This window comes from Peromyscus leucopus, chromosome 23, assembly GCF_004664715.2.
Source record: "Peromyscus leucopus breed LL Stock chromosome 23, UCI_PerLeu_2.1, whole genome shotgun sequence".
Taxonomy (NCBI): domain Eukaryota; kingdom Metazoa; phylum Chordata; class Mammalia; order Rodentia; family Cricetidae; genus Peromyscus; species Peromyscus leucopus.
The window spans coordinates 34,637,780-34,665,528 of record NC_051082.1 but is presented as its reverse complement, the minus strand read 5'-3'; the positions used below and the strand labels follow the sequence as shown (position 1 = coordinate 34,665,528).

General features: G+C 46.4%; 1 protein-coding gene and 1 pseudogene across 1 annotated transcript in view; one reads left to right on the top strand and one right to left on the bottom strand.

The window, feature by feature from the left end:
* The window catches only part of Brca2 (BRCA2 DNA repair associated), a 41,923-nt gene extending 16,320 nt beyond the window's left edge, over positions 1-25,603 (bottom strand). The window contains 16 exon segments of the mRNA XM_028878085.2: positions 683-864; positions 2,244-2,653; positions 3,044-3,113; positions 5,921-6,016; positions 7,442-12,298; positions 13,417-13,444; positions 13,447-14,519; positions 15,390-15,495; positions 16,323-16,372; positions 17,588-17,699; positions 18,075-18,115; positions 18,706-18,755; positions 19,293-19,401; positions 20,934-21,161; positions 25,047-25,152; positions 25,265-25,603. Of these exon segments, the coding sequence (XP_028733918.2) occupies positions 683-864; positions 2,244-2,653; positions 3,044-3,113; positions 5,921-6,016; positions 7,442-12,298; positions 13,417-13,444; positions 13,447-14,519; positions 15,390-15,495; positions 16,323-16,372; positions 17,588-17,699; positions 18,075-18,115; positions 18,706-18,755; positions 19,293-19,401; positions 20,934-21,161; positions 25,047-25,113 (7,479 nt within the window). The 5' untranslated portion in view covers positions 25,114-25,152; positions 25,265-25,603.
* LOC114699172 lies at positions 3,597-3,723 on the top strand (annotated as a pseudogene).
* Positions 25,604-27,749: the final 2,146 nt, after the last annotated feature.

Genomic DNA, 27,749 nt, shown 5'->3' with positions numbered 1-27,749 from the left:
CCAGCACCGACCGGCACACACACAAATTCACCAAGAGCTCCGTGGTTTTAACCCACTACGTTGTACAAAGGACTAGTGACTTCTAGTGACTTCTCCTAAAGGCGAGGGAGGGCAGGTGCAGGGCACTGCCAGGGGCTTCCTCTCACCCCGCACGCCCAACCTCAGGCAGAGCGGCTCCGACCCCTCTCTGGGCTCCAGTCCTCTCGCCCCCCGCCCAACAATGGGAAAAACGATGGTGCATTTCTCATGGGGCTGTGAGGCTGAAGGCGCCGTCACCGAGACATCTGAGGTGACAAAGCTTCTGTCCGCACCCTTAGCACCACTGCTGCTACTTCCGGCCCTCTACTCGGGAATACTCCACAAACATGGGCACCTCTGGAAACTGCAGGGCTACCAGTCAGTCACACTTTCAATCAGGGCTGATTCGCCTCCTCCAATGCCTCGCTCAGAGCACTTACACCACCAAAGCAGGCAGATGTGAAGCACCACCAGCAGTCTGGAAACACAGACGACTTTGGTGAGGGTAAGACATGCCTGGCACTGTAGGCTGATGAGGAAGCAGAATCGCTTTTCATTTGCTCAGCAGTAATTTGTTCATTCTCTACACAGGACAATTTGCAGAGTCTAGCTAACGGCGTGAGGTTTTCCTTTTGCTGTAAAAGCTGTTAGCATCACAGCGTACCTGCTTATGAGAACACGCAGAAGGGACCCGGCCTCCTACTGCGGCCTGCAGAGAGATCCGAGGCAGGGTGGATGATTTTGTAAGATACAGACTGCCTGGCTGGGGACAGAGACGGTGCCTTCCTTTCTCTTTAATGCGCATACTCTGTAGGTCTCTGGCATTCTGAAGGCTCATCGTTAAATCTGTTAAAGGACAGTTGGCAAAAGTGAGATGGATGCAGAGTTTAAAAGGCACAGCCCAGGAGGCAGAGGCGGGTGGAGCTCTGTGAGTTCAAGGGAAGTCTGGTCTAGAGAGCAAGATCCAGGATAGCCAAGGTTACACAGAGAAACCAGGTCTCCAAAAACCAACCAACCAACCAACGACTCAGCTCCGCCAGTCACGGAGGTCTTGGACTGCACCTGATGGTCCCTTTATCTGGGGTGGGGGACACAGGTCTCACTCGAGCCCACGCCAGCCCTGAGCTCCCAGCACTCACTGTCCCAGGGTCCTGACAACCGGGTTTATCCGCCACCGAGTGAAGCTGTTCTTTTTTTGAGACAGTGTCCTGCTATGTAGCCCAGGATAGCCCAGGACTCACAGCGCTCCTGACCTGAGACTCTTGAGCGCTGGCGTCACAGCTCTGAGGATACATCACACCTGGTCTTGCACCACTATTACGTTTGTCTTGTGTGTGCATGTGCGCAAACACGCGTGTGAAGGCCACAGGTTAATAGGGCGCGTCTTAACCTGATCACTCTCCACTTTGGGACAAGGTCTCTCATGGTTGCAGAGCTCACCAATTTGACCAGGCTGGCCAGAGAGCTCCAGGCATCCTCCTGTTTCAGCCCCACTTCAGCACCAGAAGCACATGTGTGTGCCACCACATCTGGATTTTATATGGGCACCAGAAATCTGAACTTAAGTCCTCCTCATACTTGTACGGCAAGCGCTACATCCACTGAACCTGCCTCCTAGCTCCTGGCTTTTGTTTAAAAAATAAATAAATAAACAAAATAGAAGAAAACAAGGAAGTCTGTAAGTAGTTATTTTTGAAAGAAACCATTAGAACAATTTGAACCTAACCTTTGGATTCAGAACACCTGAAATGTTAAAAAGTTTCTGAGATGACTGATCACCGTAAAGGGAGGAAACATTACTAGGAGAACCAACTAGTCCGGGGCTAATCAACCTTTGGGTCATGACCCCGCCACAAAGGTCTCCTAAGACCATGGCAAACACAGATGTTTATATACGATTCGTAACAGGAGCACAATTACAGCTAGGAGGTAGCAGCGAAAGTCATTTTACAGTCGGTCACCACACGTGAGGGACTGACTGCACTCAAGGGTCGCAGCACTGGCTCGGCTGGAACCACTGCTCTGGTCAGAAGGTGAGAACAGGACCAGCAGACGGCCAGACGACCTGAGTTCAAACCCCAGAATGCACAGCGGAGAGGCCAACTCCTCACAGCTGTTCTCTGGCCGCCACACGTGCGCTGTGGCTCCTGTACCCGCACACACACAGAAACCAGGATTTAAAAACTTAGGACAAACCCCAGGTCAAACAAAGTGCCACTCGATACCTAAAGGCTCCTCAGCGCCCTCTGTGAGAGGTCCGGTGGCCTCTTGATGGAAGCTGCCCTTGTTAAACTGACGGACGTCACTGTCACGCACATCTTCGCTGTCTCCATCTCTGCTCTTCTGGTTCTTTCTCTCTGAATTCATATTCTTGCTATTACAATGTTCATCTCTGTGCAACTGCGATTTCATCTTGAAAGGGGGGACGAAGACTTTGGCGGCTCTGGCGGTGGCTGAGCATCGCGTCCTCTCATCTCTGGTAGCAGAGACTGCGTGGGTGGGCAGGAGGGAGACTGCAGCACCACCGGAAGATGTTTCCAAAGCCCGACGCCCAGAAGGCTGCCCTTTAGACAGAAGTCCTTGAGCAGGAGCGGGAAAACGTACACTCTGCGTTCCTGGCCTTTCTTCACTTGAGCTGCATTGGAGAGAGAGTAAAGTCTGCATTGGAGAGAGAGTAAAGTCTGCCTGTGCGTGTGTGTGTGTGTGTGTGTGTGTGTGTGTGCGCGCGCGTGCGTGCGCGAGCCTGTGCGCTGTGCACTCTCGGCGTGTCCCCCTCCCGCTCTGCACAGCGCTCTCCTCTTCCTGCCTCCGTCCGCCTGTGTGTGTGTGTGTGTGTGGGGGGGGTGCCTGCTAGCAATTCGGCCTTCCAGTTCCCACCAACCTCTCTCTCGTCTCTCCTCCAGCTGTCTGCACATGTTCTAGCACACGTTTCTAATTCATTCTAAATGAATCAGGGCTTAACATGAAAACACAAAAACCACCCTTTTCCTAAATTATACTAAAATAAAAAAAATGACAATCTTACCAGAAGGGCGCACAGGTGACCGGCTCTAGAGACACGTGGTGCGTGACCCGTCTTCTGTCTTTTACTGTGCCTAGAAAACCCCACTCTCCAGTGTTAGTGAGGGCAGAAGGTTTGGGTGCCATTTGCTTATTACATATTACTATAAATGTTCACAAAGTTTTGATAGACACTGAAGTTTCCAATGCACATTATGGATATTTAGTAAGTAATTATTGAATACACTTCATTTGCAAACTAATTATAACGATAAACCAGCTAATCCGCATTTCAAACCTCAGAAACCTAGTACAGCGGTGCTAGCCATCATTACAGTTAGCTGAGGCCAGCGTCAGTCTCAGCTCTGACGTTTGGGTTTATGAAGGTTCAGAAGCAAAGCTTTAGACAGTATTCATTCTAATGTGTAATCTAGAGCTCTGAGGCCTCCAGTTTGCTCACTAACTGGGGATTAGCCGAATAAACTAGGAGAGAGTCACACCATCCAGAATGTAACCACGTAACCATGCAAATGAACAGGAAAGACATTTCCATAGTCATCAAGCAGCATATTCCATCTAGCTTTGCAGAGTGGCAGTATCGGGGTCAGTGAGGGTTAGCTGAGGCACGATCATAGCTAATCGAAAACTTTTCTCAATACCCTGAAATATAGCTGGCACTGGCAACTCCATATTTCTCTATGGAGACTGTCAAACCACCACCACCATCACCACCACCACCACAACAACAAAAACAGCATTCCCCCCCCCAAAAGCAAAGCACAATAATGCAGAGAGATGTTATTAGAGACTGCCTACAAGAATAAACTGAAAACCATTGAGAAGAGGTGGGGAGATTGGAAAACAGCTTGGCGTGTGACTGGGGTGGAGTTAAGACTCCTCCAAGTCTACCTTTGCACAGGATTTTTGAATGAGGTATGCCAGTGTTTTGTTTGTTCACACGTAAGGTTAAAGACTAACAAAACTGGGGTTGGAGAGACGGCTCAGCACTGCCTGTACTCATAGAGGACCAGGGTTCAGTTCCCACCACCTACACGGTGACTCACAACTGTCTCCAGTTACAGGGGATCTGATGCCCTCTTCTGACCTCTACACACACCAGGCACACACACGGTGCACATATATATGTACAGGCAAAATGCCCATACACATTAGAGACAAAAAACAAACCAAACCAACGGAAAACCAAAGGAACCCCGCCCCAGAAAATCCTAAAGCTGGAAACAAGTCAATTTAACCTAACTATCAGTTCTGCACATGCAAAATCATCCTGACTGACAGCTGAACACAGCACAATGATGATACATCTTTACAGACTTATAACATAAGGACAAAAATGGCAAAGAATTCTTATGTCTCCATATATGTATGTCGTGAATTTGAAACTATTACGTCTATTCTGTGGGAAGGCGTGTATCAAGGTCTATGGAACAGAGGGCGAGTGCCCACATTGCTCTTAAAAGGACCTGCCATCATATCACACTGTTACATGTCTGTTCACTGTCCGAGACCCTCTGCGCTGCTGGTATATCTTCCTACAGATGCCCGTCTAGCTCAAGACAGTCTAGTTTCAGTTGGGCTGAGACTCAGCACCTACTTTTTCTGGCCAGAGCTTACCATGGGCACCTGAGAGAATTAGAAGAAACAGGTTACTCAGACTTTGGTCTTTCTAGAACTGATTCTACTCGTTAGTGTGTGCGTGTGCGAGTGCATGTGCACACGTGTACGTGTGTGATGGTGTGCAGCTGAAGATAATAGGACAACTTTTGGAAGTCAGTCTGTCCTAAAACGTGAGTCACAGGGATTGAACACACGTCACCAGCTGAACAGTTTCACCAGCCCGAGGTTTTTTAGCCCAAGGTTTTTTTTTAGAACAAATGAAATAAGGTTATGACTACAAGGAGGACAGTAACAGTATTTTTGCCTGAGGTAAAATTGAGCTTTCAACCAACAAGTAAAATTTAGGGAAGTTTGTATCTGGTTCTGTACATTTTCTAATAAGTAAGACTTTTCAGACTAAGGAGCAATGTCACTGACAATAGTGGATCACGTTGGGTAATAAAGGTTGTCAACTCGGAGCTGGGAGATGACGCATGGGGAGATGACGCATGGGTACTGGACTGCTATTGCACAGGACCTTGAGTTCAGTTCCCAGAACACTACTAAAGGTAACTCCACCTCCAGGGACCTGATGGCCCTGGCCTCTTCAGGCACTGCATCATATGCAGACAGACTCCTGCACCGGTAAACACACACACACACACACACACACACACACACACACACACACACACACACACACACACACATACCCCACACACAGAAAATAAATGTTTTTTTTTGAAAAAAAAAAAGAAGAAGAGGAGAAGAATCAACTGTACGCAGTGAGTTGAAAGATGAGTCAAATCAGGACTAAAAATTACCACCTCGATGGGCAGTGGTGGCGCTCGCCTTTAATCCCAGCACTCGGGAGGCAGAGCCAGGCGGATCTCTGTGAATTCGAGGCCAGCCTGGGCTACAGAGTGAGATCCAGGAGAGGCTCCAAAGCTACACAGAGAAACCCTGTCTCGAAAAACTAAGGGAAAAAAAGCCCACCTCATTTGGTAGCCGGGACGTGACTTAAAAAGACTGCCTTTGACAAACTGCTGTGAGTCACTTAGCAGTTTCCTTACATTTAAAGTCACTATTTGGTAAGCAGCCTACCCTTGACAATTAGAGCTTTCTCGGTGCCCTACTAGGCATCATGGATGAACCATCCATGGAACAAATAAGGCGGATGAACGTGTAACATGAAAGCATTCTGCAGACACAAGAACTATGAGAGAGTTTAAGAGTAACATCAGAGCACGTGGTGAGGGGAAGATACGAATAAAAACAAATTTACCATCTGGAGCACTTTTTGAAGGCTTTAAGGATTTTCTTCGATTTTCTATTATCCTGTCGAATTCATTTAACAAACTTCTTTTAATTGGGGGTTGTCCTACAAAGAAAATTCCATACATGGTTGTGATTATGCCAGTTTTACCTTTTAAAAGCCCAGATTTCACTTTTTAACACTAAAAGTACTGACTCATACATGTTAAGCAATGAAGAAGAAACCAAACCCCACAGTTTAAGTCTTGTTAAATTTGCTCACACAGAGCAAACCTGTAGACTACTTGATGTGGTGAACCTGTGTCTGGCAGGGAGGCTTGTTGTGAGCTGACTTCCACCCACCCCACCCCCCACCCCACCCCCACCCCACCCCCCGCCACAGGATGGGGCTAGAGAAGAAGAGAGATGGGCACTCCGAGGCCGCAGCTTGTTTCAGTCCTCCCAAGGGGGCGTTAGTTTTGACATCATCTATTGTGACTGGGTGTCAGCTGACTCCATACTTAAGATTCCTTCTAGCCTCAGACACGACCAAAACCGCACTTTTCGGACTAACCTAGTACTTTCATATGTCATTGGATACGTACTTAAAAGAGAAATTAGAATACTGTCCAATGGCATTAAGAGTAGGACCTGGAGTTGGCCCGCTGGGAAGATGGCTCAGTGGTTAAGAGCACTGTCTGCTCTTCCAGAGGACCCAGGTTCAGTTCCCAGCACCCACGTGGCAGCTTGCTACCCTTTGTAACACCAGCTCTCAGGGATCCACTCTTTTGGTGGGCACCAGGCATGTACATGGTGTATCGATATACATGCAAGAAAAACACCCATATATAAAATAAGGAGTTTTGAAAAAGAATAGGGCAATATTTATTAATACAACTGCTTTTAGAGTATTTCTGAGGGAAACAAGCAAACACTAAGTTCTGCATAGATAAGTAATGTGTCAGGTTCATTGTTAAGTAACTTATTTTAAATTTTGTGATTTAAAAAATTTAATCAATTAATGGATGGATGTTTTTGAGGCTGACTTGAACTTAAGGCAATCCTCCTGTTGAGGTTCCTGAATGCTGGTATTACGGCTATCAAACCCGGCAGTATGAAGCACAAGTGTGTTTTGACAATTCTTGTGAGAGGTACTAGCTACACTTTATGGAGAGGGACACAGGCTCAGAGAAATGAGTGACATGAGAGGACTGTAACTAAGCAGTAGCCAGAATTCAGAAAGTCACAGCGCTAGTCTAGAAACCAGCTCCTAACTGCCACACACGGGAAATGGTAACATTACACCAGCTTTGTGGAAAATCAAACTTCTTAGCATAATTTCTCAACTGTAACTACTAGCCATCTCTGAAAATACACTAAAGATCCTTAAAATACGACCTGTTGGTACAGACTTATAGATATCAAGTGCAAAACCACTGTCCTCCAAACTCTACAAAGAGAAAAAAGGTCTTTATAAACACTGTAGCTCATGAGACGACAGAGGCCGGAACCCTTGAGCCCAGACCAACAGAGCACAGTAGTGAATCCTTACCAACTGCACCATCCTCCGCGCCTCTTCTTTTCCTAGTTCTCAGACTTAACAGAGCCTCGTTCCGGGGGCAGGTAAGCAGAGAGAATCTGGCATGACTTGGTTCAGAATCCGTCAGCTCATCATCTTCCATAAAAGCTTTGGCGATCTCCACTGCTTCTGTTTCAAAACAGTTCTCTGGCTCTTTAGCAGAAGTAGAGCTGACCGGAACATCACAAAAAGCTCCCATTTGACTGGTTTCTGTTTTTATGTTCTGAGGTAAGGTTTGTTCTTTTTCCAGGAGATAAGCCTTCTTAAGGGACACTCTGGTTCCTAATGCCGACTGTGTGTCTTGCTTAAACTGAGAGAGTTGGGGAGAAACTTCAACAGAGTGAGTACTGCCTAAAGAAGCACTTTCTTTATAGTTATTTGGTAAACTGAATGTATCATTGTAGGTTTTCTGCAACTTAGAGTTTACAGGGTATTCTGGGGTTCTCTTTCCAACACAAGGCTGAGGAAGTATTTTTGATACATCTGCAGAAGTAGATGGATGCTGGAGAGTATGTTCAGTCCTGATCAAATCAAATTCCTCTAACATCCCCTTAACTTTGTGTAAGGCACTTTCTGAAACTGTGACCCGCTTCCCACCGGCTGTACTAAATCCAGAGAAGACAGATGAACTGGCATTGCTTGGGAAGGGTTTTGGGAGTGACGATACAGCCTCGGGGTGATGCGCCACGGAGTTTTCTCTTTTCCCAGAGTGGTCCAGAGACACCATGGAAGGTGGCTGCTCAGCACCATCATCCACCTTGGAGAACACTTGTCTCACCTTTTCTAATGAAGCATTTGATACCTGTACAGTTTTTCCACTTGCGGTGCTAAAAACCCCGCAACTGCCTGAAGCACAGGCTGCCCGGGGGAGCTCCCTTACAGATTTACACCTATCCCAAGCTCCCAAATTAGCAGGAGGTATTTGAGCTCTCTCCAGTCCACACACACTTTGCTTATGCTGTACAATGTGTTCATTTTGGGTACAAACAAAAGTCTTAGGTGAGTCATCATCTAAAGAGCTAGAACATATAAAATCCTCTGAATTATCCAATGCTTTAGGACAGCTTGTCTGGCAAGAATCTGGTTTACTCTTTGTGGTTTGTTTAATTGTTTTATTGCAGTTATCTGTGAGTATATCTTCCACTGTTTTTACGGTTTCTTTCGAATGAGCTGTAATGACCACAGGTGGGCTTAGCTTACAGCTCCTTGAATCTGGAGGAGCCCAGTCAATGGCTGCATTTTTATTTGCACATGGTGAAGAGTCAGTCTCAAGTTTCTGAACACAGATATCTTCATTTACAGTTTGTGGGTGTGTACTTACTTCTTTTGTAGCAGACACGCTGGGGAAAATGGCATTGTTTTCAGCTCTCTTCATGTCTGGCTGAGCATCAGAATCAACATTGTTTTTTGAGAAATATCCCAAGTCGTTACGCCTGTTATCACAATAACAAAAACTAGAATGGGCTGGACAGCTGTGACACACGCTAGGGTCACCAAAGAGAGCTGAAGGTCGATTTTCAGAGACACGATTTGTACCAACTGCATTTCTGATACTGTCGAGGGGATGCTCACACAAGGCATTTCCAGCATGGCCTTCAGTGTGTCCCTTTACACACTCAACTCCGGCAGCATTTCTCTTTTCAAGCTTATCACCCAGGCCTTCTCTGAGCCCTTTTCTGCCTTTGGCTAGAGAAGACTCAGTGACACCAGTTTCTCCACCGTGTCCTGTGTCACATGCCAGCACAGCATCCTGTGCCGAGTGGGACGACTGACTCACGCAGCAGGTTGTAGGACTTTGTTCTCCTTCACTGTCTGTGTTTCCATGAGCCTCAGCGTTAGAAGAGGTCCCATCTGATGTCCTGAGGTCTGCAGTCTGCCCACACAGATGATCACTCTGCGTGGGTGGCACTGCGGCCTCCTTAGAGACAGAGCTCTCCTCCTGCATTTCTTCACACTTTGAGGCAGGTATTTCAATTCTCTCACATGCTAATGCAAGCCCTTCTTTGGAGTTCTCTCTGTCCTTCAAGGATTTTGATCCTCGATGACTAAAACTGGTGGTTTCCCTACCATATTGGGTCTCATCAAAAAGGTCTTTCACTTTGTCCAAAGATTCTTGCGTAATTCTGACTTTTTTCCCACTAGCTGTATGAAAACCCAATGGAGTAGGTTCTCTCCTACTTTCTAGTTCACATTCAGGATGCTGCTGGAGAGTCGGTAGTTGACTGACAGTCCCAACTGGGAAATGCTCTTCAAATACTGGTAGTTTTTTAATACTGGTAATTTCCTTGGGACACAAAATGTCCATTTTGTTTTTATTTTTGCCACAGTGAAATTTAGAATTCAAAGAATCTGAAAATATGATCAATTCTTCTGTTTCTTGATTAAAAATATTCAGACTTTTATTTAATGACTCCTCGGAGACTCTGATATTTTTCCCACTTGCAGTCTGGAAGGATATATTAAAATCTTTTATACTCTGTTCCTTCTTACCTGGAGGTAATTGTTCTTTATCTGAAGACTGAATATAGCACGTTTCCTCGGCTTTCATGGCTTCCAAACATGTTAAATCTGATACACATTCCTTAATTTGAGTGTTTGCCTCCCTCACATACTGGGTACAGGACTCAGGATACTTACTGCCCTGATCAGCAGCTCGTGGTAAGTCCCTGTCATCTTTATGAATATGAACTGTGCCACCTGTACTGGGTTTCCTGCCCTCAGAGCGCTCTACTTTATAAGCACTTCTCCGAGAACCAGGAGAGCTGGTATCTTCACATTTTGTATTTCCTCCACCATTTTCAGGATTTTTGTCAACAAAAAAACCAGTAGTCATTTCAGCATTATTTTGTAATGTCACTTGGCACTTACTAGTCTTCCCATCAAAACTTTTATCACTGCTTTGTTTCTTTATCTTGAACGGTGACGCAACAGAATCATGCCGTGCACTTGAAGAGAAAGCTCTGGGGTCTGCTTTGGCAGAGGTCTCCTCACTAACACTTTCAATGTCACGGAACAGGTTCACAGCTTTCTGCAGAGCCTCACTAGACACACTAAGCTTTGTGCCCCGAGCAGACTGAAATCCCCCACACGCCATTTCATTTACATTCGTTAAGAAACGAGAGGTACTCTTGTTACAACTGCCTTTCAACAGGCAAGGGAAGCTTTGTCGACCTCCAACAGAACCTCCACATTTCCTGCTGGGAGCTGGCTGACCTACGGAGGAGGAGGAGGAGGAGGGAGCCCCTGTGAGATGAAGATCAACATCTTCCCACTCCTCAGAAGCCGTTCGCATGGCAACCAGCTGGTTTCCAGGCACTTCAGGTGTATTATTCTGTGCTACATGGCTTGGCTTTCTGAACTGTGTGAATTCAAACTGACTTCCTGATTCTTCCAAGATAGTAGAAAGTTCTGTAATTTCTGCCTTTTGGCTGGGTGTTAAATTGTGATTCGAATGGAAATCTTGCTTTGAAGATAACACCTGAGGTGATGTGTGAGTATCTTCACCAGAACCAGATGCCCGACTCTGAGAATGTGCAGACACAGCAGTAACTGGCTGCAGATCTAACGTGGAAGGTTCACTCAGTCTCTTCTGGTTGGCTAATGGTGTGGCATTAACGTCAACACAAGCTAACCTAGTGGGATACTGCTCTTCAATGTCTTTGAAGAACATTTTGCTTTTCTTGATATTATGTTCTGAAAGTTTTATTTCTTTATTGGAAGCTGTTCTGAAGCCACCTCCAAAATTATGGCTAAAAACTGGATCCAAGAATCCTGACCATTTGTCTGTATACCCATCGGTCCCATCTGATTTCACATCCAGTGAGGAATTCAACTCTAAATCCTTGTCTGCAGTTCCTTTCAGATGCTGCTCTGTGGTATTTCTACTCTTCTTTGAACACGCATGGACCAGAGCTGAGGAATCTGAGGCTTTTGTAGTCAAGGCACGGGCTGTTTGCTCGTCACCCATGTCTCCGTCTGCTGCTGTGGGAGCACTCTTGAGATGAGGCCCGCTTGATTGGCTGAGGTCTTCTTCCTGCGGTCCCACGGTCCTTCCTAAAGCAGACTTATTACTTTCTTGAGTTACCTGAAAGGCAAAACTACTCTCACTGTCTGGGAAAAGTTCAGAACTTATATTGACTGCTACTTCTGCAATAAAAAGCGTTTCTTCTCGGTCCTTTTTTATGACTGCCAGATTTGTATTCTGACTGAACTGGGACTTCACTGGAGGGGACGCTTCTGTTACATGTTTTCCAGGTGGGGTTTTACAATTGTCCCCCGAGGAAATGTGTCTGCTTAAGTCACTACCGTCTTTACAACTCTCACACCGCAGCTTCTCTGGCACGTCCCACGACACTCTTCCTCTGGAAACCACAACTGGCTGGGACAGGGGCCCCTTCAAGCTGGGCGGTCCTTTAAGAGAACTTGTGCTGCTGCGGCCACCGGCAGGGTCTTCCTGTACTGCAGAGCTGATGCCGCTGGGCTGCACTGCTGCTGCACCTGCCGCACCTGCTGCACCTGCTGCACCTGCTGCAGGACGACATGCTGACACCAGGACGCTTTCTTTTCCATCTGAAACTTCTGGGCTCTTCTGATCATCTTCACACTGGTTTTCTGGCACGCACAGCAGACAATCAGTTTCCAGGGCTGTACATGGCCGCAGCTTTTCTCCACTGACTACTGCGGCTTTGCCATTGAGATCCTGAGATATCAACATGTTAGTGTAACTGCTTTCTGTATCAGAAGCAGTCACAAAAGAGTAGGTCAAGGACGAAGATGGCTCTTCAGGATCATCCTGCAAACAGCTCCCTTTGACAGAAGAATCTGATAAACCTAAACGTAAGAACACAGAGTGACAGAACGGGTTAAAGACCTACTAATGGCACACACTCAATGCTTCTGCCATGTTAAAGTGTTTAAAGTAAACAGCACAGGATGAGCAAGAGCCATAAACAGACTCGACACAGAAGCCCACAGTCACCATTTTGAAGTTACTGAGTTTCTAGATGAAGGGCTGAGAGGATTGCTCAATCAGTAAAGTGCCTGCCATGCAGACCCACAGGTCCCCACATAAAAAGCGGGGTGTGGCAGTGTGTACCTGTCAAGCCCAGTGCTGTAGGATGGGGAACAGAGGCAGGCAGGTCCCTGGAGTGCAAACAGCTCTCCAGTCCTCTAGACCACCAGCCCATTCACCAAGCCACTTACATTTTCTCGTGGGGAGATAAAACTGACTCTGGGTGGTGGGCGGGAGGGGTGGAGTGGAGGCAAAAGATCGCCCTTATGTTCCCCAGGCTGTCCTTGAATTCCTACGTTCAAATGACCCTCCTGCTTCAGCTCTCCAAGTGAACACCAATTTTAGTTATCCAATTTGTATATAATAAATACTTTGAAGCAGGAGTTCAGTGGTCAGGTTCCTAATGTATATGGACAGAAAGCTGACTCAGGAGCCATGAAGCAGGACACAGAGGTGTATGTCTGTGGTCCCAACTCCTTGGGAGCCTAAGGCAGGAGGATTAGCCAAGCTCAAAGCCAGCAGAAAGCACAAAACATGGACGGATGGCACGATGGCTCAGTGGGTAGAGGCGTCTGCCATGAAGCCTGAGGACCCGAGGACCCACGTGGTAGGTCACACACGTTCTCCACTGACCTCCATCCATGCACCCGTGCCCTGCATATGCCCCACACATACACATGGTAATACTAAAACAGACAAAGCTAACGGTACACACAGGGCAAAAGGATCCAACAAGCCTGATCAACACACTGCCAAGCCCTGAACCCAAAGTCTCAACCATAACGTATATAAGAAAGTCTGAGATTAACACGAGGCCTACAAGACCGCAGAGAGAAAGCAGGTATTTCTTTAAAAAACTTTAAAAATCACACATTCAAATGAGAGAACGTAATCTCATCCATAAAACTATGCACACGCTAGAAGAACAGAGGAGTACCTGAATCCGCTTTGTAAAGTGAATGGTTAACGACTTGCTAAACGGAGCTGAAGGGGTAGTGAGCTCGGCCTGCCCGCCTGCCTGCACTGCTTCTCCTTGATGAGACGCACCACCGCTTACAGAGTAAATAAACCTTCTCCTTCTACTTTTTAGAGTGGATATTAAGCCCGAGTGTTTCACAGCTGCAGACGTGTTAGTGAGAGGCGTTGGCCAGCTCCCGGTGTCCACCGAACCAGGACACAAAGAATCCTCTCTCTCTGAGCAGCACACAGCACACAGTCCCTGGCCACCTGCAGAGGCTCCGGGTTCTTCTGTACAGGCCGAGCTGGCCGCACTCTCTGAGAAAACCGTGCCCGGAGACTGGTCAAGAGGCTCTCTCATCTGGAATACCGACTTCCCGATGCTCTGGAAGAGGCAGGCTGCTTGACCAGTTCCAGACTCTGCCTGCTCCCCTGCAATGCGGTCCTCCTGTATTTCCAGGCGCTGTCCGTGTTCCTCACCTCCCAGAGTTTTCTCACTGAACATCTTTTCTGGTTCCGGAAAACTAGAAATATGAGGCAGAGAGTTTTCTGAAGTATCAGAGCCAATACCTTCTTTCTTCATATCTATGAAGTCTTTTTCTGAACTACTTTGGTTACAAGAAGAAATAGGAAGTGGAGGTTTTTCTCCCGGCTGGGTTCCAGTTAGCCCGGAGAGGGCTAGCTGAGACCACCCACTGTCTGGGGGCCGCACAGGCGCCTGGCAGCGCTCCTCACTTCGGCGGCTGTCAGAGGGCTTCTGCTGCATCACATCGGGGGCTAAGGGGTCACTATCGCGAGGTTCGATTTCAAGTGCAAATGGCTGTGTCTCCTCAGCTCGTCTTCTGGCTTCCTCACTTAACTCATCAGTTCCTACTTCACTGAAAATGTTCTTCCTGGTCTTGCGCAGTCTCATTTTTTGTAGATTTCTGGTTCTGTGCTTAGGAAAACATAAGGAGAAACTATCTTCTTCAGAAGTATACGCGGCTGCCTCCCCATCTTCTAGAACATTTGGCACTGACTTTCTAAGGCAGTCTTTGAAGCTGTTTGTTTTGCCAGATGAATCCCCTAACATTTTCCCCAATCCTGTTACAATTCAAAACAAAAGCACATTATAACATTTATAATGCAACCATATTCTTTATATTATCTCACAATTCTTCTCAGAGATGATTCATATTAAATAACACACAACTCTGCAGTCAGGGGTTATTCTGACTCTTTTTCTGGTAAGTCACTTGCTGTGGGATGTTCTGTATGGCAAATGTGTTGCTCTGATTGATTAGTAAATAAAACACTGATTGGTCAGTAGTCAGGCAGGAGGAAGTATAGGCGGGACAAGGAGGAGAATTCTGGGAAGTGTGGAAGGCTGAGTCAGAGTCACTGCCAGCCGCCACCAGGACAAGCAGCATGTGAAGATGCTGGTAAGCCATGAGCCACGTGGCAAGGTATAGATTTATGGAAATGGATTAATTTAAGCTATAAGAACAGTTAGCAAGAAGCCTGCCACAGCCATACAGTTTGTATGCAATATAAGTCTCTATGTTTACTTGGTTGGGTCTGAGTGGCTGTGGGACTGGTGGGTGACAAAGATTTGTCCTGACTGTGGGCCAGGCAGGAAAACTCTAGCTACAGTCACTGTTCTCCTAAAACCCGATCCCAGCATGCCGACAGTCTTTACTCAGACTCCAGTCTCTAATACATCTTTTGTCAGATCTACACAACTAAGGGTCACCTTTGAAAGTGCTATCTCTTCAATTTAGTATTCTGAGAACGATCATCTCAGATGTAGCCAATCAAGTCTATTACTACAGCGAGGAATAAAATCTATGAAGCTAGTTTCTATCTTCTGTGGCCATTGTCAGAGGTCAGAAAGGAAAGCAGTGGCGTTTCTCCGAAGAAAAGAACAAATGGTATCCATTAAGATCAGTAGCTCAACTGAACAGAAATACTTACTGTGACTGAAAGCTTCCCCCTGGGTTTTGTTTTGGCTGTCGGAGGGAACTGATCTATCATTCTTTTTCAGACTTTCATTGCGGTTGGAAAAGTAGCTTTTCAAAACCTGCTGAAATTATTTTCAAAATCATTAATTAGTATAACCCTTTCATTGCACTTATATGTGCATGTTACCAAACAGAAAGACAGAAAAATTTTGTAGGAAGAAATTACATATGAGATCAGGTTTAGAAACATTCTCAGAAGCTTAGGAAAATTATAAATTGTAGTTTTAAAAAACACAGGACAGCTGGGGCATAGTGACACACACATATAATCCTAGCACTGGGGAAGCAGAGGCAGGAGGACTACAAGTTTGAGGCCGGAATGATTTATATCACCAGTTTCAGGCCTAGCCAGGGCTGCAGAGCAAAAGCCTAAGACAAAAATAAAAACAAACCCAAACCAAAACAACAACAAACAGCAGCTGAGGAGCTATGGTAGTTCATGGCTAGTGGGGAAGGGAGTCATCTGGGTGGAGGGTATGGCCGCTGGTAGGCTGCTCATCCTCCACTGCGTGGTCCCACACCCATGTGCATCCAGGGGCACTAACTGGATTCAGGGCATCATTTTAAAATGAAAGAAAAAGAATACATGAAGTTGGGAGTGGGTCATGCTGGAGAGGATCATGGGGGAACTGGAGGAGGAAGAAAAGGTGAGTATGATCAAAATATATACATGCATGGCCACCTCAGAGAATTAAAAAAAAAAAAAATTTTTTTTTTTGAGACAAGGTTTCTCTGTGTAGCCCTGGCTGTATGTATATATGTACACACACACACACACACACACACACACACACACACACACACACATCTTAAAGCATTAAAAAACCAAGCACAGGTATTCTGAATGAGGAATGTCCTGAGCATCACCAGGCTGACCCTGACTTACAGCAGGAGAGTCTTCAGGAAACACAGTTCCTCGCGCTTCCTCATCTCGGGCTGTGAAAGAGAAATCCAGTTTAGCTGTACTGCATTACATACTGTACACCACACTTGACAGACAGACTGCCTTCTTGTTGGAAACAACCCCGCCCACATGCGCTCTTTGGTAAGTAGCACATCTGAGACAAAACGAAGTGAACAAGGCCGGTAATGAGGAAAGAGTGAGCGAGAGTGAGCTGGTGAAAGTGGTGGTGAGTGGGGTGGGTGTTGTGTCGTTTAGTGGCTGAGAGCTGTCGGCTGTGAGGTGTGAAAAAAAAAAAAAAAAAAAAAAAAAAAAAAAAAAAAGAAAAAAAAAAAAAAAAAAGTCGAGGGCTGGCAAGGCGGCTCTGAGGGTGAAGCACTTGCTGCCGAGCCTGACCGTTACCTAAGCTCGATCCCTGGAACCTGTTCGGCAGAAGAAGAGAAGTGATCCTGAAAGTCATCCTCTGACGCCCACACCAGTGCTGGGGCACTAGCACACGTGCGGACTCCACACACAGGATAAAAACTTACAGTAATAAAGAGGTGTGGTTTGACTATACACTCCTAATCGGAGGAGCACCAGTGTCTTGTGAAGGAGCACATCTACACAACATGGCTACACACTGTGATTAAATGTGCACACGAAGTAATCATAGAGATGACACAGTGCTACACTGTCATTTAGACTGTCGGCATTTTAGACAAAACAGAAGAAAATTATTCTGAACTACAGACACATCAGCACACGGTAACGTCTGAGTTATCTTTCACGTTTACTTACTTTTTTAACCTTTGCTTTTATTTTATGTATGTGGGTGTTTTGTCTGCATGTACGTTCCTGCACCACATGCAGATAGGAGTCTGTGGAAGCCAGAGGAGGACATCAGATCCCTTAGAGCTAGAGTTATTTTATTTTCTGAGACAGGGTTTCTCTGTGTAGCCCTGGCTATCCTGGAACTTGCCCTGTAGACCAGGCTAGCCTTGAATTCAGAGATCCGCCTCCCTCTGTCCTCCCCCCCACCCCCAATGCTGGGATTAAAGGTGTGTGCTGTGCCACCACCGCCTACCTGGCTTGGAACTGGAATTATTCTGGACAGTTTTGGGCCACCACGTGGGAGCTGAGAACTGAACCAAATGCTGGCACCCCTGAGCCGTCTCTCCAGCCCTCCCATGTTTTCTTTCTAACACAAGGTTAGCGATGACAACTTGACCTCGGAGCCCCGTTCCTGTACAGCACACATCTGCCCTTACCTAGGAGCACAGTGGACGTCAGCGTTGGTGGTGTGGCTAACGAACTTGACCAAGACATATCAGGATCCACCTCAACTCCGAGACTTTCAGAGATAGGTTTGGGTGTCTGAGCCTACAAAGAAAGACAACAGTTTATTTACAGAACACTGATGATTTTTTTTTTTTCATTCACATTTTACTTATCACTAATGCCTCTGTGAGACAGTATGCAAAGTGCAGATCTGCAACTCTCAAAGTTAAAGTTAACTCTCGCCGGGCAGTGGTGGCGCACGCCTTTAATCCCGGCACTTGGGAGGCAGAGGCAGGAGGATCTCTGTGAGTTCGAGGCCAGCCTGGGCTACAGAGCAAGTTCCAGGAAAGGCGCAAAGCTACACAGAGAAACCCTGTTTCAAAAAACCAAAAATAGATAAATAGATAAATAAATAAATAAAGTTAACTCTCACATTCTCAACTTACATACTGTAAGTAATCCAAGCAGAACATTTACCTCCTCAATTTTTGGTGTAGAAAATAAACTTCCACGCACCACTGCAGGCGAAAAAAGAGAAACCTGTTAGACTTTTATTAACATTTCTATAACCTACAAAAACCAGGGGGCTGAAGCACTGAAGAGCTGCACTGGCTGCTCTTGCAGAGGACCTGAGTTCCCAGCACCTACAATCGGTGGCTCACAATCACCTGTAACTCCAGGTCCAGGGGATCTAATGCTCACCTCCGTAGTAGAATACTTTAAGGTGTGTTACTTTTTTTTTTTTTAAAGGTGTGTTACTTTTGTTTATGTTGCATTTGTTTAACTCTGTGAAGCTGGTTACTGTACCTGTCTAAAACATCTGATGGTCTAATAAAGAGCTGAACAGTCAACAGCAAGGCAGGAGAAAGGATGGGGGGGGGAGCTGGCAGGCAGAGAGAATATATAGGGGGAGAGATCTGGGAGAAGAAAAGAAGTAGCAGCCAGAGCAGGAGGAGGACTCCAGGGGCCAGCCACCCAGCTACCTAGCAAGCCACAGAGTAAGAGTAAGATTTACAGAAGTCAGATAATAGGAAAAGCCCAGAGGCTAAAGGTAGACAGGATAATTTAAAGTAGACAATAAAAATAAGAGCCTCTGCTGTGCTCGTACCTGGCTTTTCTCCTGGTGGCACAAGCTGTGTGCATCGCAGAGGAAGAGGGCTAGACGAAATAAAACAATGGCTGCAGGTTAAAAGGACCGCAGCAGTAGCAGAGAGGTCATTCTGCAGTGCATCTTAGTGTTGTAGGGTTTTGGAGACAAGGGCTTGTTATGTAGCCCATGACCTTACACCATGACCCAGCTGCCTCAGCCTCCCTAGTGCTAGGATTTTAGAAGTAGGTTACCAGGCCTGGCTCAAAGTAAATGTTTCTACCATAAAAACTACTCAGTTGAGGAACTTATTATGCATTATTTAAAAACAGAATTCTTCTGGGAGTTACTCAGCCAAAGCGATCTGGATGACAGCTTATTTCTGTGAAATAAACACATGCAAGAAAATGTTATGTTTAAACACATTTTAATAAGAGTTGCGCATGATGGTTCAAGACAGAATCCCCAGCCTCGTGGGAGGCTAAGGCTGGAAAATTTTGAGTGCAAAGCCAGCCTGGATTGAAGTGTGAGACCAGGCCTTGCAAACAAACAAATACAACATGTATGTCTATTAAGTATTTATAAAGTATATCCTAGGGTCATCATACCTCTCACTGAGACAAGACCTCAGAGGTGGACTGGCAACATCAACCATGGGGTCCATTTTGGCCTTCGTTCTGCGGTGATTTTTATGTTGACTACTTGCAACGATCTTCCCTGAAACAGTAAAATAATCCAGTGAGGGTGTAGACACTGTGGATTGTGAACTTAAGAACAAAAAAAAAGAATGTACAGGGAGCTGACACTTCCTACAGAAATGCATCTCAAGAGATAACTGTGCACCCTACGCTATGGCACGACGGAAGGGAAAAATAAAGGGAGACACTGAATGGAAACCGACCAAGGCCAATCTGACCGGATCATGCCGTGAGCAACTGTCATCATTCCACTTCAGACTGCTGATAAAAGTGGGAAAACAAGGCCTTCGTGACCACAACCCCCCTCCTCCCTTCCTTCTCTTGGGTGCTGGAGACCGAAACTAGGGCCTTTCAGTGATAAATGTGGTGGTGGGGCTGGGGCTGGAGGGATGGCTCAGTGGTTAAGAGCACTGGCTGCTCCTGCAGAGGACCCAGGTTCAGCTCCCAGCACCCACATGGCAGCTCACATCTGTCTGTAACTCTAGTTCCAGGGAATCCAACTCCCTCACACAGACATGCAGGCAAAGCACCAATGCACATAAAATAAAAATAAATTATCAAGTGATAAACACGTACACTACCAAACTATCCCGCTCTCCTGATGGCTTCATCTGACTTGGCTGGTAAGATGCTATTCCTGCACATTCCACTTTTGGTTGTATCCAACCATTTGACTACTCTGAAAAAAAATGCTGTTTGTCTCTCCTCCTCTATCCCCTCTCTCATTTTGGGGTTGCAGTCCTGGCTGTCTTGGAACTTACTCTGTGAACTTCTTGAGGTAGAAATTCCATCCTTTACTATATCCATAGCAATTACAACACCACCTGACATGCTCACTGAGCATATCATGAGGCAGTACTATAAAGCAAAGTGAGTACTATGTCAAGCAGGCTATAAATACTCCGCAGACTGGATAAGTGTACAACCTTACTAAACACGTGCTTACGAACGCCTGGCACCTAGGTCAGAGAAACCTAGAAACTGATCTAAAGAAATCTCACAAGAAACTGATCTAAAGAAATCTCCATCCTATTATAACTTGCAGAAATATAGCTTAGTCAACATCAACAAGTCACAGGCTTTTTTAAATATCAAAGTCATAATTCAGAAAAATCTTAATTTATTAATACTTAGCATATTAATCATAGGAGGACAGAAAAGAAGCATTGATTAAATATTGAAATTCTTTCAATGAATCCAAACCTATCACATATTATTTCCACCATTTCCATTCTTCAGCCAGGAAAGAGACGAGAAAGACTGATTAGCACAACAAAACTCAGTTTATCACAGAGCTGTGACTTTACACACAACTTTGCCTGAAGATCTAGCTCACATCCCCTCCATCACAATGCATGATTGGCCCAAGTTTAACCTATAATTAACTTTTTTTTTTCTTTTTGAGACAGGGTCTCTCTAGCTGTCATGTAGCTCTGGCTGTCATAAGCTTTGTATGTAAACCAGCCTGGTCTCGAACTCAGAGATCCACCTGATTCTGCCTGCCAAGTGCTGGAATTAAAGGCGTGGGCCACCACATCTGGCTATAGTTACCTAATTCTCTGAAAGGCGACTGGTCTAGTGGTCGGGTTTGACCTTGGTCTTTGAATATTATTGGGGTTGAAGCCAACTGATGGTAAGAGGTCTTCCTCTGTGGTGTTTTAAACAGCTGTGGTTCATAATTGTGGGGCTTATATTCATATTCTTCTGGAGGTTCAAAATTATATGGTGGGGCTTCTGAAGAAAGTTCTTCAAACCAATTGAGGCTTATTGGTCCTAAATCTGCAAGAAAAGCAAAAATCGCATCTTAGTCTTCATCAATGACACAGAGACACTCATGAGCAATGAAGACCACGGTACAGAAGATGGCTGGTAAAGCTGACTCCACTCATGCTGTGCCTGACCATCTGAGACAGGGTCGGAACCACACTTGGAAGCTGTTTTCTCACCCTGTGTGCACACACACACACATGCACACATACATGCAAAATCAATAAAAAAAAAAAAAAAATGCCAAGGAGGTGCAAAAATCACAGTAAAGAATAAAGGAGAGGACATGGTTGTACTCACAGGTTATTCTAGCTCCCAGCAGGTCTGAGGCAGGAGGACTACAAGTTTGAAAACAGCCCAGGCTACACTCTGAGACCTTCATGTCAGCAAGGTGGCTCAGCAGGTAACGGTGCTTGCTGCCAAGCCTGGAGACCTCAGCTCATGACCAGAACCCACATGGTGGGAGCAGAGAACTGTCTCTTGCAAGTTGTCCTCTGATGGCCCCATCAGTCTGTCTCCACCACAAAACAAGTTTAGAGACATAAAGAAAAACAAAACAAGGGACTGATGAGGTGGCTCAGAGGTTAAGAGCACTGGCTGTTCTTGCAGAGGTTTTGAGTTCAAGTCCCAGCAACCACATGTTGGCTCAAAACCATCTATAATAAGATCTGGTGCCTTTTCTGGCCTGCAGGCACACATGCAGGCAGTACACTGTATACATAATAAGTAAATCTTAAAAAAAAAATCTAAACAAAAAGAACTTGAAATTTTGACTAGCTGAGCATGGTGGTATACACCTGTAATCCTCTCACTTGGGGACTGAGACAGGAAGATCTTAAGTCTGAGGCTGGCTACATAAAAACCATTTCTCAGCTGGGTATGGGATCATACACTTGTAATTCTAGCATTTAGGAGGCCATAGCAGGAGGAGTGTCATGAGTTCCAGGCTAGCTTGCCTATATAGTAAAATTCTATCCTAAAAACTAACAGAAAAAGGGGGACACTGTCTTCAAAAAAAATTTTTTTTTTATTTATGTGTATTGGTGTTTTGCCTGAACATATGTCTGTTTGATAATGTTTGGTACCCTGGGACTAGAGTTACAGACAGTTGTGAGCTGCCAAGTGGGTACTGGGAATTGAACCCAGGGCCTCTAGAAGAGCAGCCAGTGCTCTTAACTGCTGAGCTATGTCTCCAGTCCCAGGAACCTATCTTAAAAAAAAGAAGAGGAAACTGGGCATGGCAGTCCATGCCTTTAATTCCAGCACTCGGGAGCAGAGGCAGACAAATCTCTGAGTTCAAGGCCAGCTTGGTCTACAGAGCAAGTTCCAGAACAGCCAGGGCTACACAGAGAAACCCTGTCTCAAAGAGCAAAGGAAAAAAAAGAAAGAAAGAAAGACTCCATAATCTATATCATACCAGATACAGAAAACAAAAAAGAAAAAGAAAAAGAGGAATTGTGACTGTGGATTGCCTGAAGGCTCATTAAGCAAGATAATTAATCTACTCATTTGAAAGTACAGTAACATTAATCTCAAAAAAGTTACGAGATAGAATTTAGCCATATTACCTTTTTTTTTTTTTACTTTCTTAACAATAATCATCAATTCAGGGGAAAAAAGGAACAAAACTATTCACAGTAAGCATGTACTCCATAGGCTAAAAAAACAATGATTTTGGAGACTCTGTCAGCATGACCCATCTCTTTACGAGCACGGGCTAAAGAGACACTTCCAAGTATGAAGAAGACTCTTACACGGCCCGCCCACCCTCCACAGCAGTCTCATGTTTCAGGAGGACTCAATAGGTTCAATGCACGTTCACAATTAGACCATGGTGCCCCCGCCTTTCTCAGTGTCAACACCTGCACCAGCAGAACAAGGATAAGGTGTGCAAACAAGTGATGCATCTCCGTGATGGAGGCAGTGGATCCAACTCGTGCGCTTTCCTACCAACCCGAGGGGGAAATGCCAGGGGCTCACTGATAAAGTCAAAATGAACCACATGAAGCTTATGTTTAAATCTCGTTCCTCTGTGTATATGATGTGTGTGGGTGTGCATGTGCTAACGTGCGTGCGTGCGTGCGTGCGTGCGTGTGTGTGTGTGTGTGTGTGTGTGTGTGTGTGAGTCAGAGGACAACTGTGCAGAGCTGCTTCTGTCCTTCTACCTTCATATACTACAGCAGGCCGATGTAGCACACACTTTTACCCACTGACGGGACCAAGCCTAACTCTTTAGCAAACCTTCCAATATTTCCTGAGAAACAAAGGGCATACAGCATTTCTGCAGGTGGAAGTGTAACAGAAAAGCACTTGTGATGAGCTGTGAGCAAAACTCCGTACACTTTTCAGACAGGCCATCTTTTGATGAGCCAGACCAACCAAGTGTTCTGATCTGAAGAGTTTGGTAGTCATTTTCTCAAGAATGCAGTGAGCTCATCATAGCAAAGAAAAGTTGGCTGCTAATGATGAAATGTGAGTTTTCAAAATGAAATCGACCATTTCTAGGGGCTCACAGTGGCTGATTTCTTCCCAACTTCAAAAGATTCATTGGATCAGATCAGTTGCAATATTAATGGATGTGATTTTCTTTTTCAAGCACTCACTCTGTCAATACTTAACTTACACTATCTAATTCAGAGGCAGGTGTGGCTGCTCACGCTGCAATCCCAATATGCAGGATGATCACTGCAAGTTTGAGACCAGCCTCATCAAACAGCAAGTCTTAAATCAGCCACGGTTACCTAGCAAGATGATGTCCTTCAAACAGGACAAATGGGGCTGGAGAGACGGCTCAGTGGTTGTTTCCTGCTCTTGCAGAGGACCCAAATTCACTCCCTAGTACCCACATCAAGCACCTCACAACCACCTGTAACTCCAATCCCAGGGCATCTGATGCCCTCTTCTGGCCTCTGCAGGCACCTGTACAGAGGGGCATATACTCTCTCTCTCTCTCTCTCTCTCTCTCTCTCTCTCTCTCTCTCTCTCTCACACACACACACACACACACACACACACACACACACACACATGCAGACAAACAATACAAAATAAATCTTAAAAGAAGGTCTGGCAACTGCTCATCAGTAGCATCATCAATGCTTCTGACTTGCTGGTAGCACTGTGAAAACAATTCTTTCCACTGGTGTTAATCTCCCATCTATGTAGGTATTCCACACCACCCGGCTGACCAGGAAAGGACTACATGAACTAGATGTATGACTCCACAAACGGTTTACAGCACAAAGAAAACTGTCAAGTCCTGAGCTGCTTTATTGTTCAACTCAGAGAGAGTCTCGTGTGTCCCTTACTGGCCTTGAGCTCACCGTGTGGTCGAGGACGACCTTCGACTTCAGATCCTCCTGCCTCTACTCCTCAAGTGGTGAGATTACAGGCATCTGCTAATGCCTGGTTGAAGTGATGCTGAAGAACAAAGCCAGAGACCCAGATGCTAGGCAAGTACTCTCCTACCTGAGCTACATCCCAGTGTCCCTCTCATCCCCCACTTTATAAAAAACATTAGGTCTAAGCTCTGTAGCTCAGGCCATCCTAGAATTCCCCATGCAGATTCCCAAGCTGGTTCTGAACTCATATTTAGGTCCCCTGGCTCAGTCTTCTACATCAAGTCCCCTGGGATTACAAACGTGAGCCATCACACCTAGCTGAAGCATTTGTTTGTGTTTCTGAGACAGGGTCTTTCTATGCAGCCCTGGCTGTCCTGGATCTCGATATGTAGACTAGGCTGGCCTCAAACTCACAGAGCTCCACCTGCCTTTGCCTCCCAAGTGCTGTGTTTGTTTCATTTTTTTTTTTTTTAAAGCAAGCACCCACCTTGACTTCATTAAAAACATTTTCTCGATGTTACTTAATTTACCAAGTTTTATAAAAACTCGCCAATACCTGCTGTGCGGCATCGCGCCTGAAAAATTTCAAAAAAAGTTGGTCTCCTTTTGTATTCAATGGGCATTCTCTCTACAGTATAATCTCCGATGCTTGGTGAAGAAGTCTGCAAAAGAGAAAGTAGAATACACTTCGCGGGGTTGCTTTCTCGGTGACAGGCTAAGTTTGTCCAACCACACTGCCTCAGGCCCATCTTTCGGGACAAGAACAGAACTTACCATGAGGATGGGGACAGTTTAGATCTGTGCTTTAAACCAAGTGGCTACGAGACATCATAGGCACCAGAAAGTGGCTATGGTGCGAGTCAGCAACAAGAGTCCTTAACATTAATGAATCACGTCCACTTAGTAACGGAGCTGAGCTGACACGGACACGTTAGGAAATCCAGGAACCTCCGCACAGAGCGCTGCAGCGGGCTGCGGGGACGCGCCAGATCCCTGTGGGAGGGACGCCCGGGGCTGCAAGGAGCTGGGCGGAACCGGGCCGGGCGGCGGCGGCCCGGGAGGGGGTCGAGCGGCTCCTCCGGGATGTCAGGCGTGTCCCCCACGGCCCCTGCGACCCCGCAGCGAGCGCCCGCACGTACCTGGCCTCGCCGACCAGCCGCGCCGCTGCAGTCGCTGACAGACGCGGCGCCGCCTCCCTTGCCTCGCTCGCGCGAAAAGCCCGCCGCGCTCTGCCCGTGACGTCATGAGTCGGCGCCGCGCGAGCGCCGCCCGGAAGTCGGAGGCCCGGGTCCGGCGGTCGCTCTTCGCGGCGGTCTTGGTGGATCCGCGGTCGCCGCGAGGGTCCGAGCACCGAGCTTCCCCTCCGAGCACTCGCCCATCCGGAGCCGCTCCGAGGCCCCGGCACCTTTTCTAGCCCTGGAGCTCTGTCTCGGCGCCCGGGGGACAGCATGTGGGTGGGTCCCCTGTGGCTTCTTCTTTCCTTCCCGAGGTGGGTTGTGAAGGGGGACGCGGGCCATCTCTGGCCTGGCAAACGTGTGGCTCTGGCAGGCCCTGCCCTTCTCCCCCATTCCCTCGGCCTTGCTAGAAACCTCTAGATCGCACCCCTAAAACTGGCCACCAAGGTCTATCGCCTTATTCGGCCACTTCCTCCTCCTGAGGCTGACCACAAGGTCCAGCTGTCAGAAGCCCCCTCCGGTTGCCCTAATTTAACGTGCTCAGTCAAAATCAAGCACCTCATCCTAACACGGGTTTCCCCTTTTACCCTTATAAACTGCCGTTTGCCTATGGGTCATGTCTCTCTCCTCATCCAGAGGCCCAGAGGCGGTCCTTTGTCTCCGGGACGAAGACCCCTTCCCCTTCTTCCTCGTCCTCTATCTCCCGTCTTTGTCTCTTGTTCCCTGCCTTTTGTCCCTCTGGGGCAAATAAATCTCCTTTGTGCTGAGTACTTGGTTTGGGGGTGTCCTAGGCCGATACCTGTCTCTTACACATTGAAATTTTGTTTTATAGTTTACTTTATCTTCCGGGTCTGCTTAGAGATGCATATCCTTGGCCTTCTATTTACACTTTGATATCATTTCAGGACTCCAAAGATGGTCTTTGGAAGGGTTCACTGGATCTCTTTGCCCCTCTTCCCAGCCACTCCGCTCTCTGCTTTCCACTTTTAATTTGGCTGATAGAGGGCAGGTGGCAGGACCTGGCTTGGGACACAAGTTGTGACCCCCGCCCCCAGGATGGATAACAGTCCTGCAATATTAGTACTCCTTTCTGCGGGCGTAGGGAGTATCTTTTACAATTTTAGGATACCGGGCAGTGGTGGCACACGCCTTTAATCCTAGCACTCGGGAGGCAGAGGCAGGTGGATCTCTGTGAGTTCGAGGCCAGCCTGGTCTACAGAGTGAGAGCCAGGACAGGCACCAAAACTACACAGAGAAACCCTGTCTCAAAAAACCAAAATAATAATATAATTTTAGGATACAATCACCATGTTTTGTGAGACTTTGGGAAACCAAGCTAGAAAACCGGAACATAACCTCACCCCCGAGTTTACAGGGTAACTACCTGTGAGCCTCATGGCTTTCTTTGGGTTTAACGTGTGAACCTTAGAAAGCCTTCAATGGGATTCAGCAAGTGAGATCTTAGGGGCCTTGCTGCTTCCAGAACCCACGTAAGCAGTAAAGGCCTTCTTGGATTAGAAAAAGAATGGCATGGGGTTGGGGAATATGCCTCAATAGCAGAGATTTTGCAAGGCTCTGGGTTAGGTACTCAGCACTGCCATAAAGACTACTGGAAAAATCTGCTTGGTTCATTGGTATCATTTTTGTCTGGTAATCAGTAATCCTCAGTTGTAGCAGGAAGCCTCACTAATGTAAAAACAAACAAACAAAAAACCTAAAACTTTGCATATAGGTCTAGTTAGCAAAAAAGAGGCATGAGTGGTATTATCTAATATTAAACTACTACTTACTGAATGTTTCTTACAATACTATAAAGTGTTTAGTATTGTCCAATGGGTAAAAACTCAGCTAACTAGCCTGGTAATTTCCAAAAGCCCAAGTTCGAATTTGAATCCGTTTGACTTCATATACTTACCTTGTGAAATCTGCATTGACCCTATAAATAAGAATTAGGGCTGGAGAGACCGCTGAGCAGTTAAGGGCACTGGCTGCTTCTCCAGAGGTCCTGAGTTCAGTTCCGAGCACCCACATGGTGGCTTACAACCATCTGTAATGGGATCTTATGCCCTCTTCTGGAGTGGAGG